This window comes from Epinephelus fuscoguttatus, linkage group LG10, assembly GCF_011397635.1.
Source record: "Epinephelus fuscoguttatus linkage group LG10, E.fuscoguttatus.final_Chr_v1".
In the NCBI taxonomy this organism is placed as follows: Eukaryota; Metazoa; Chordata; class Actinopteri; order Perciformes; family Serranidae; genus Epinephelus; species Epinephelus fuscoguttatus.
Genome location: NC_064761.1, coordinates 45,907,167 through 45,919,092, shown reverse-complemented (window position 1 = coordinate 45,919,092; position 11,926 = coordinate 45,907,167). Strand labels below are relative to the sequence as shown.

At 42.7% G+C, this 11,926-nt stretch overlaps 1 protein-coding gene across 1 annotated transcript in view; it reads left to right on the top strand.

Annotated features, from left to right (window-relative positions):
• The first annotated feature begins 261 nt into the window (after window positions 1-261).
• stx6 (syntaxin 6) overlaps window positions 262-11,926 on the top strand; it is a 29,555-nt gene continuing 17,890 nt past the window's right edge. Inside the window, exons 1-6 of the mRNA XM_049587870.1 lie at window positions 262-449; window positions 7,758-7,927; window positions 8,714-8,808; window positions 9,207-9,266; window positions 9,841-9,969; window positions 10,074-10,180. Coding sequence (XP_049443827.1) covers window positions 415-449; window positions 7,758-7,927; window positions 8,714-8,808; window positions 9,207-9,266; window positions 9,841-9,969; window positions 10,074-10,180 — 596 coding nt within the window. The 5' untranslated portion in view covers window positions 262-414. The remainder of the gene's footprint in view (window positions 450-7,757; window positions 7,928-8,713; window positions 8,809-9,206; window positions 9,267-9,840; window positions 9,970-10,073; window positions 10,181-11,926) is intronic.

Here is an 11,926-nt window from a genome sequence, read left to right as displayed (position 1 = left end):
AAAGGTTGATCTCGCTTCATGATACAGGCACCAGGTGCATGTCCGACATCAAAGGTGTCAATAAAGTTTATTATTATTATTGTTGTTGTTGTTGTTGTTGTATTGAAACCGTAAATAAACAGAATCGATTGATCAGTTATTGATCCATAGTGTCAGCGGGGGCTTTGTGTCGCTGATGATGAGTGTGTGTGTGTGTGTGTGTGTGTGTGTGTGTGTGTAAATAAAAGAAAGGAAACGTGTGACATCACGGGGTGACTTCCGCTGCGGAAGCCGCTGCTGCATGTAAACAAAGCGGAGTTAGCAGCAGCTGCTCTGATGGACACAGACCGACCTTAATCGGATAGCCGGTGACTGAGGTTCGGTTTGTTCGTGTGTGTGATGGAGCTCCGCGGTGACTGAACCGGAACCGGCAACATGTCCATGGAAGACCCGTTCTTCGTCGTCAAAGGGTCAGAACTCTTTACAGCATGCTAACACAGCTAATGCTAACAGGAGCTAACGGCTATAGTGTTAGACTGCGGAGACCTGATAGCTAGTCGATAATCAATACAACCTCAGAGACAGAACAAATTTAACTGTGTGTTTTAACAGAAACTCACGAGCTGCTCGTTAACGGTTAACAGTGACGTCAGCTCTCAGTTAGCCTGTTAGCATGTTGCTATGATCTTAGCACAGAGTCATTGATGGTTACAACACTTGTAAATCGGTCTGTCTGTCTTTATACATAATCAATACATATAAATTCATATATAGCCTATATATATATATATATATATATATGTGTATGTATGTATATGTATACATAGGCTACAAACACATAGAAAAATATATAAATTAGTAACTGAACATGTAACGTTATGAATGAATATGTGACATGTTGAGTTCAGTAAATTTTGCAGTGAAATGTCAGATTAAAGGATTTATATCTTCTCTGTGAATGATGTTAATGATATTGATTTTAATATTGATGTTATTGACAGTAAATATGTTATTATTAATGATGTCATATCAACAGCAGCTGTGGTGTTTGTAGAGGAATCTATCAGCTGATCATTTTAAAGGGTTGTAGACTGAATCACTGTGACAACACGCAAACAACAACAATGATTACTTCCAAGCAGAAAACTGACAGGTGGAGCTACACTTAATAAAATAATCCTCCTGATGCCTGGTTCACACCACACGACATTTCTGTGTCAGATCAGGTAACACACTGCCCGTGACCTGACCGACAGACATGACACACTACAGGATGGTCCACGAGCAATCATCACTGGTTCTTTTTCACTACTCTGTGGTGTCATCAGGTTATTCTCATTCTATTCTCATTTATATTTCAGTCTCTGTGTCTGTTCATGTTTCAGCTGAACTCTTACTGTAGTAAGTACTGCATGAAAACTATAGCTGTGTCACAATTCAGGGTCTGCATCCTTTGGAGGACGCAACCTACGCAGCCTTCGAAGGCAATTTTGTTTATTTAATTTACTTTTTGTAAGAGGAAGAGGAGAGGCGGCTCCGGTGACACTGGCGGCTCATTTATCTCCGGCTGGGAGAGAGCCGTGGGGAGGTAAACCTGTTATTTTAACCCACATTAATGTTCATATAGCTAGCTAGCATAGTTCGTGGTAATCAGTATACCTGTTCATAAACGATACTGGTAAGTGACAAATGCTAGCTATATGTGGTTAATGTCATTTAACCATTAGACGTGATACAGGGTTCATACAGGTGCTTAAAATCTTTGAAAATGCTGTAATTTTAATGCTGTATTTTTAAGGTCTGAAAAGGGCTTGAATTTTAGTTTAAATGCTATATAGTTATAAAGTGCTTGAATTGGACCTAGTAAAATGTATACGAACCCCGTAAATGGCCTTGACTTAATTTCAATATTAAAATTTTTGTCATTACATCAAAACCATATTGAGAAGCCAAAGTGGATAGATGGACAGATACAGCATTATTTATCCAAGCTATAGCTTTAACTAGAATTGTCTTATTAACTAAAATTAAATAGCTATTGTTGCTTTGATCATTTATATACTCCTGTTCTTACCCTCCTTTCCCCAGCCAGACCAGGCCCCTGTACTGCAGAATAAACCTGGTTGTTCTGGTGCTGCAAAACATCTTTAATCATGGTAACACAACACAAGATTTCAGGCTGAGCAGAGTCCCTGGAGGTGCTGCCGGACAGTTTTTACATAATTTTATATTTGTTCTCTGTAAATAGTGATTTCTACTCATCTTTTGTAAATAGTTGTACATGTTAAGAATGCCCACATGTAAACTTGTAAATAGTTAGCAATGTTCAGATTGTATCTTTGTAAATACTACAAAAAAATTAATTGTGTTTTCACTGTAGAGTAGATCAAAAGTTTACTCTAGTTGTAAATAAGAAATGGAACCGATAATGTATAATCCCTCCTGTCGCTGGCCCTGGCTGCCTCTCCTCATCTTCCTCATCTTCCTCATCCTCCTCCTCATGCTGCTCACCCACTGCAGCACCTGGCCCTGGTGTGTCCTCAGGGATGGAGGCAACAGGACAGGAGGGGCAATGGAAGGCCTCTGTCCTAAAACCTCATCCATGAGGACAAACCAGGGCCAGGTGGCAGCAGTGGGCTTCCTGCTACCCCCTGCCCTGTCCCTGGATCTTTGCATTCCTGAGGCAGAAGAAATCAGTCACAACAGCAGCAATTTTCTGCAAAGTATTTATTAAAAAAGTCTTGAAAAAGAAGTGCATCATGGACTCAAAAAGAGGTATGTTTGAGGTGCTCTTTGGAATGGGATTCATGTAGTGATGAAGAAACGAAGAAAAAAACTCCAAGGCACTCTCCCAAAGCAGTTAAATGCCTTTATTCTTAAGCCATGGTCATATAAACCTTAAAAACACAGTCCTTCAACACGTTTCGGCATCAAGCCTTCATCTGAAGGTTAAACAGATTCAAGGAATGAAGAATAAGTAAGGGATAATGTATAATGAGCCGGTGAATACTGGGAAAATAACTCCTGGCAGTTACGTCGGGAGTTATTTTCCCAGTATTCACCAGCTCATTATATATTATCCCGCTTATTACACGGTTAATTATCAGTTAAATAAATAATTTGAGACAGAATATTGATTAATTATACGATTTTTATTGATTTATAAATTAAATCGGGAGGAGAGAAAAAAAAACTGCCGGCAACTGCTGAATCTGTGCTACAGTAGCTACAGGGAATCAAGTTCAATGACCAACCTCCCTGTCGTCCACAATCTTGTGTCTCCTCTCTTTTCCGTGTGCCTCTGAGCATCCCTCTTCTCCGGCATTCTTCTCATCTTCAGCCAGTAACCATGACTCAAGATTTTCATGCTCACCAAATATGTTAAACGTTATATCATGAAAGTACTCCATCTTTGTATCTTGTAAATTATTATTTTGAAGCAGTAACGGCTACGTTAGCCCGATAATAAAGTAACTGTTGTCAGGGCAGCGTCCCTAGCAACGCTAGGCTACATAGCAACGGTCATTACACAGTAATATCAGACCTCTGAATGCCGCGACTGACCAATCGGAATTCAGCATGTAATAGAGCCGTGTAATAAGGGCATTTTAACTATATGGGAGAGTCCCTTGGAGTTTTTTATACGTTTCTTTATCAAAGTATTACCTTGGGTAAAACAAATGTAGTTTCCATATCATTATCCAAACCTGCACGTACTTTATTTTTATTTTTTAAGTTGTCACACGTTTTTTCACCTGTTGAGGTTCCAATTTTCCCTCCTGGCCCATTTTTTGAGGGATTGTTCTAAACAAGAGAGAAGCACGACAAAAGGTCAACACACAAGATCACATTATCACAGATCTGTAAAGATTCACAAAAAGTGACATCAGAACAGACATAAAATTCCCACCCCCACCCAAAAACAACATTCACTTATTGTGATCTTAAGATTATATTTGTACTTTGGTCGCTGTACAGGATTTGGGTTAATTTAAGTAACCTTTACATACAAATATGTATAGCGTACAAATGGGCTATTTATTATTGCCTTAACAGGTACCTCCATCTGAGTGTGGCTGTATTCTTGGCCCCTGTGAACAGGTGGTCGTTCTCACCACGGAGTTTTATAAACTCCTCCGTTTGCTCCTTGCTGCCTACAACAAAATGAAATGTAAGACATATTTTCTGTTATGTCAACGGGCAAAATTAAATATATATATATATAATGATAATAACAGTAATGCTCCTGAAGTTAGCTTTTTATTCAATCCAAACATTTACAGTTTTACAGCCTAGAAATACAGCGGGGCTCACAACCTATCCTCTCATTAACTTTATATTTGTTCATTGCGGTGCGTTTATGCACCTGATGTGAGGTATAAACAGCCTACAGCGTCTCCACAGTTACAGTAAGATGTAAGTCACTCTCCGAGATTTTAACAATTGAAAGTGAAGAGTTTTTAGGCTTTAACGTTACTTTTAAAGGCTAACTGAGCTCCTCGTATCAACAGGTTAGCCTTAAGCTACATCACAGAGCTGGCTAGCATCACTAACGTCACGTATTTAAACAGCCATTTAGAGGTTTTAAGGCCCCTTCAGCTTCTGGCCTTAAGTAAAAATCTGTTACTTACATTTTAAGGTGTATTTGGTGCTACTGCCGGTGCCGGTGCTTTTCTGCCGTTGAAAAGAAAAATCTGGTTTGAACAGAGGCGCACAAAGAATCTTGGGATATGGGAGGCCGCGAAGGATAGTAACGGTGCATCCTCCGAATACAGGGAAAAGGAGGGCGCATTTGGAGGAGCCTTCAAATTTGGACGCATCGGGAGAGCCCTCGCGCAGCGTTGTGACGTAAGCTGCCTTCAAATTCGCTCTTCGAAGACCCTGAATTGGGACACAGCTTAGGACAGTCACTGAACCCTTCACAGGAAGTTCCTGCAAATGTTTCACAATAAATGCCTTTTTATAAAATGAAGGGATTCTCTCAGTTTTTAATTTGAAACAGAAACAGGAAGTGTTGCGTTTGATCAAACTAAAAACAGAATGCGTGTGTTTGAGATGCAGCTGGTAGCCTCTGCAGCTGTGCTGAGTAAAGGCCCAGACACTATCTGTGAGTTTGATTCCTTTATATCCTCTATTATGAAGAAAGAACATTCTCTGCTAGCTTGATGCTAATGGCAGTACTCAGAGGGTTGATAAAGTGCCTCTGCTGTTTCCTTTTTACTCTGTGTGCTAACATCCCAACAGGAAATATCTAAAAGGCTGGGCTGTTCTTGTCCTACAGTTTCCATGGCAACAGATCGCTCTGTGTTCCTATTGGTCAAAGTGTCGGCTGTGACGGGAGAAGTCGTGGAAGACAAAAAGAAAATCAAACATGCTAGACTTTATGTCAGAATGTCATGAGTCGTCTCAGATGTGGCGTCGACTGTTGTCTACTATGACACACTACACGAGATAAAATGATGCATTATGATAGATGACACTCATTGTCATTCACGATCTGAGCGACACCATATGAGGCTGGTCGGGCTGTAAACAGGCTGATATCATGTAGTGTGAACCAGGCATTTTAGACGTGCACTGATTAATCAGCAGTGCTCGGAATCGGGCCAGTTTTCACGTGATTGGCCATGACCTGCGACCGGCCGGTCAGTCTGAAATATGCAGATTTAAAACGCGGTCAAATTCCCGGCGCGCCACACGATTGACATCGTGTAACATCAGCAGCGCACACACACGCACGTGTGCAACTCACGGCTTGGGCGATGTGAGGAAGGGGACCTCAGGGACACTCTGGTTTAGGTACAACAACTATGGAGTAAATGATTCCGGCCAGAGAATCAGGGTCGAGAGGATACTTTAATTTTCAATGCAGGAGGTTCACAACAAGTGTGTATGTGTGGTTCTTAAATAAACAAAAGGAAAAATAGCTGTACACTCAGTTCTTACAAATATGGCTTCTCACCTTAATCATTCACTGACAAGGCGCATGTCTGCATGCTAAAGATGCGCGTGCCTGTGCGCTTAATGGCGGACGTGTCCTCAGCTCTAAGGACTTTTGTATAGGCGACCTACACAATGTCGGCTGTATGGAAATTTGGTCTATGCAAGAAATAACCCACAAATGCTCTACACCAAGACTTATTATTTTATTTATCTATGTTTTTATTTATGTATGCCTTTTTTTACATATTTATTTTAATACTGTACCTGAAGTTATATTTGAGCAAAAAGGAAAACGTTTCTTAACCTGTGTCACTGTTTCTGTTTGTTTGAGATGATTATTGAAGAGCTGGTTGTATCTTCGTTAAAATGTTCTAATAAAGCAAAGATAGAAAATGCTGCAATGTATTGTGTGCTGTAAAGTGGTTTGAAAAAAATGAAATCGGAATCGGCCAAAATCAGAATCGGCCGTCCAAACACTCTGCAAATCAGAAATCGGGATCGGCCCAAAAAATGCAAGGTGCAAGTCTGATAATGATTTCAGTTGTTGTGTTAAACTGAAACTTTTAAAGATTTAAACTGAATTATTTAAAGAGTGTAAGTGAAACATTAAAAGATTTAAGCTGAAACATTTAAAGAGTTTAACTGTAACATTTTAAGATTTTAAGTGAAACATTTTAAGATTTACAATTAAACTCTCTTAACAGGCCTGACCTGTCTGATGTCTGTGCAGTGATTAATTTATGAGCTGTGTGTCTTCATTATCATCTTAAATAAATTAAATCTGCTGGCACTGAAGATAAACAATGTTGTGCTGTGGGCGGAGCCGCAGTAAAAACTTTGACCACTGACATAATCTCTGTCACCGTCAGCGTTCGTGATATTTGAATATTTGCTGTCAGAGTCAGTACATTTACATGCATCTTGAGAAAATAGAATTATTGGCTTAGTCCGATTGAAACAGGATTTTTAAATGCGTGTAAACAGCTTAGACCGACTGAAATTGGACTATACGTTGCTCGACTAACACACCGAGATAATTCCATTGAAAATCGAACTATTGCTGCATGTATCCACTTAGTCCGACTGGAGCCGGACTCGGCGTTTGGCGTGGCACCACTTTTTCTTTAGCGGGCTTTCACCTGGAAGAGGAAGGAGATGACATAGCAGCAGATCAGTATCTCCTGGAAAAACAAACAAACAAACACCATGGCAACCGAGAAGCAGAAGACGCACTTCTGGACAGACGAGGAAACTACAGTCATCTCCGCTATCTTCATTCATCGTTAGCTTCCTCTTCGGGTCAACCAGAACCAGTTCAATATGCACTATATTAAAAAGGACACAGCACCACCCATCAAAGCGAAGTCAGGCGTACTTGGTCAGAAATTTGATCTTCTCTTCTGCATGTTTACTCAGACAAGACAAGAAGTCCGACTTGACTGATTAGCCTGTAAAAGTACGCAGTGACGGACAGCGGCAGCAGTGAACCTGCAGCTCAGAGTTTTGCTGAGTTGAATGTTTCTGAGTCTGGATTTCATTCAAGATGTCTCTGTCAATAAAATCAACTGTACGTAAAACAGGAAAATATTCATAAAACCGACCATACGTAAAACAGAAAAATATTCATAAAACCGACCGTACGAAAAACACGAAAATATTCATAAAACCGACCATATGTTAAACAGGAAAATATTCATAAAACCGACCATACGTAAAACACGAAAATATTCAGAATAAACACTTTAACTGATGAGTTTTTATCTTTTTTCTTTTTTAAGTCTTTAAGGCAGCGTTTGCTTCGAGCCTCTGTCACATATGAGTTATGTTTGTTACAGTGAGGTGCAGAAGGCAGTGAATGCAGCCCAGAGCCTCCATCACAGATGGCGTGAGCTGCTGCAGGAGGGGGGCGGAGCCTCCAAGGAGGAAATGGACTGGACGACCAATGAGCTGAGGAATAGTCTGCGCTCCATCGAGTGGGACCTGGAGGACCTTGACGAGACCATCAATATCCTTTAAACAGATCTAACCATCAGCTGATGTCACAGCTACACACCAGGTCTTCTGCTTTCGGTTTGTATCTTTGTAGAAAGGATGCGTGGTGTCATACAAAATACTACGGTTTTCCACTTAAACTATGAGTTTCTCCTCATCCATCTTTCCTCCGACCCTTGCACTGACTGACAACTTGTGCAACAGTATGTGACGAGATTTTTAAAAAATTGAGAGTTTACAATCCGTAGTCCGCGCATTATGTTGTATTTTGAAATTTACCGGATGCTGTGTGCGTTCTGTTTCTGGTTTGGTGCGATCTGAGCTACGTGGCTTGACGTGATATGGATGTGAGGTCGCTAAAAAATAGACTTGGCGCGTATGTCCAACAAAGTGGAGCACCGTGGTGCTTCTGGGATGCTCCAGAGACGCTGTGTGGCGCGCGCTCTGCAGACGGAGTATGTGAAAATTGGGAGTTACACACATGGGTACACCTGGGGTCTGTTCTACTTGAAAACACTCAGACCACATGCCTCCTCGCCTCCTGGCCTGCTCTCCTCCCCACCTCCTCTCCTCCTCACTGTCTCACCTCCTCACCCTCTCACCTTCTCACCCTCTCACCTCCTCACCCGCTCACCTTCTCTCCTCCTCACCCTCTCACCTCCTCACCTACCCACCTTCTCACCTCCTTACCCTCTCACCTCTTCACCTCCTCACCTCCTCACCTGTGTGTCACGGTGATGAGTGTGTTTAGTGAGTTCAGGGGTTTGTAGTGTGACGTGTTTCTTAACTGTCAGTGAACGCATCGTTGAGTCCAACCCAAAGAAGTTCAACCTGGACGCAGCCGAGCTGTCGAAGAGGAAAGCCTTCATCACCAGCACCAGACACACTGTTAAGGTAAAAGCAGTTCAGACTCACCTGCCCAGGTGAGGAGACACAAAATCAGATCCACATTTATTACCACAGATTTTCGCTCACTGAAAATTGGTTGTTAGTGCGTACATGAAACATACATGAAACATATATGAAACATATACGAAACATTCATGAAACGTACATAAAACATGATAAGAGGACTGAAAATATGGGCAAAGTACTGCAACAGTCAAGAACATAAATATAGAATAAACTATTAAGATCTAAAAATGTAATTAATAAAATCTGAGATCTGTACAGACGTTTTACACAGACACTAAACAAAAAGGTAAGAGGTTCACAACTGTCTGATAAGCTGCGGTGTCTCTGAAGAATTGATTGATCTGATTGGCTGCTGACTGACTTTGTTTCTCTTGAAGGAAATGAAAGACCAGATGTCGAGTCCAGCTGCTGCCTCAGTAGACAGAAAGAACAAACAGGTAACTGAACACACCTGATGTACCTGGTAACCTGCCTGACCACAGGTGTATTGCTCTGTGAGAACTACTCTGCTGATGTGTTGTCTATTTAAAGCACAGTAGTGCTGAGATGACATGCCCCAAAACCCTTAAGAAAACCCTTAAATCCCTTCAGAGAAATCCTCCTCTCAAAACACCATTTTTCTGAGACACACAAAGACCCCCAAAGATGCCTTAATTCGAAACCCATTCATTCATTTGATCTTGAACCTCCCTGGTACCTACTAGAATCCACCCCACAATGAATAACTTGAAACTCTTTGAAGTTCTAAAAAACACCTGGAGGTTAAGGTGAGGGTAGAGTAGGTCCCTGGACGAAACATTAAAGGTATGGTAGGTCCTTAGAGGTTAATTTGAGGGTATGGTAGGTCCCTGGAGGAAACAGTAAGGGTATGGTAAGTCCTTAGAGGTTAATTTGAGGGTATGGTAGGTCCCTGGAGGACACAGTAAAGGTAGGCGAGTTCCTGAGTGGGCATAGAAGTGCTGCTGATGTAAAATGTCTGACAGTACATGTCTGTGTTGTTGTGATCTCCAGGTTCTGCTCGGTGAGCGTGGTGCTCAGGGTCCGATCTGGCAGCCTGGTCCTGATAAATACAGCAGACTGGACCGTCAACTGCAGAACGCCAACTCGCAGTTTATAGAGGAGCAGCAGGCCCAGCAGCAGGTTCTCAGAGTTCTGACAATGTTTCAGATACTGTGATATAAATAATGAACTTGCTGGATTCAAACAAAGTGCATAATGTGTGTGTGTGTGTGTGTTTGAATCAGCTGATGACGGAGCAGCAGGATGAACAGCTGGAGCTTGTATCAGGAACAATTGGAGTCCTGAAGAACATGTCGGAGAGGATCGGCATGGAGCTGGATGAACAGGCCGTGTAAGAACTTTTATCATGTAAACTTGTCATGTTTTGGCAAAATCACTATTTTGAATCCAAAATAGGCCATATGTGTGATACGTGTGGCAGAATGAAACATGTGACCATTAATGATTGAATCACAATTATTTGATAAACAGTCGCTCTCCACTGTCGCTATGGTTACGCTTGCTCTATCTAGTTTGCGGCTCAGCTCGAATATCAGTGGCACTGGTCAGATATCATGGAGGAAATTGTCTGCAAGTATGTGGTGGCACATAGCTGAAGTAGATCAGTGCGGTTAAAAGTAAATTTACCAAACAGCGGTGCATCTTCGATCAGAGGGTGAGGACCAACTGACCGAACGAACTGCAGTGTTGACAGCGTTTGACAAACAGGAAGAAAAAAACTATGAAAACATTATTGTTCTTAAACTATGAAAACATTGTTCTTAAACTATGAAAACATTATCAGCAGGATGTTCTTAAACTATGAAAACATTATCAGCAGATTGTTCTTAAACTATGAAAACATCCCTCTCCAAAACTAAGACATGCTGGATCCACAGACACAGCACTTAACTCACTAACCCGTTTAGCAGATACAATGGCCAATACAAAGACGGTCTTCAGAGAAAGAAGCTGAAGGTCAAGATCAGACAGTAGCTGAAGAGGGGGCAAACAAAGTGCCCTGAGAACCACCTGGAGGTCCCAGGAGGGTAGTAAAGGCTTTCGAGATGGGAGACTCCATATCACACCTCTCAAAAATTGCACACCCCGGGGATGTGTCCCCATAGACCTGCCATCACACTTCTTATGAAGTACAGAGATTGCTGCAAGGTAGCTCCTGATGGTTGATTCAACCCGACCAAGGGCAACGAGGTGAATGGTAGAGATTTTGCAAGTAAAGGGATCCTCTTCCTTAGCACTGCACCAGTCCCTTAACACATTCCACTTGCTGCTATACTGCCGCTGAGTGGAGGCGGCCCGTGAAGCCTGCAAGGTGTCCACCACCTCCTTATCTAGGCCAAGTGCACACAAGCGCTGCCATTCAAGGGCCGCACATGAAGCTTCAGGATCTGGGGTTCTAGGTGCCATATGCTGCTGTGCACGTGGGACAACATGTCTGGTCTCTCTGGAAGACGCCATGGGCAACCATCCAGCAACTCGTAGATCTCTGCCATCCACGGCCTCTGTGGCCAGTTCGGTGCCACAAAGAGCACCTGAGCACACTGCAGCCTCACACTCGTGAGGAATGCTGAAATGAGAGGAAGCGGGGGAAATGCATACAGCCTTACACAGGGCCATGAAAGACTGAGGGCGTCCATCCCCAGTGGTCCTCGTGGACCGTGCATTGAGGACCACAGAGGATGCACCCTTGCATGCGGAGGTGGAGACTTCAGTCCGCCCTGGTGATTGATATAGGACACTACAGCCATGTTGCCTGTCTGTATCATGACCTGCCTCCCGTGTACAGCTGGCAAGAAGTTTCTCAGGGCCAGGTGAACTGCCTCCATTTTGAGGAGGTTCACATGCCATCTCTGTTGTGGAGGACTCCAACAGCCGCGAACAGACCTGCCCTCCTAGACAGCAGCCCAGCTGGATTGGGAGGCGTCAGTTGTAATAGTCACCCTGCAGCCTCCTTGGCCCAGGGGGATGCCGTCTAGGACAGCCTGAGACCGTCTCCACCACATGAGGACCTTGAGGACTCTGTGTGACCAGGTGAGGATTTTCAACCAGTGCCTGGGAGGGAGGAGCTCCTGGCAAC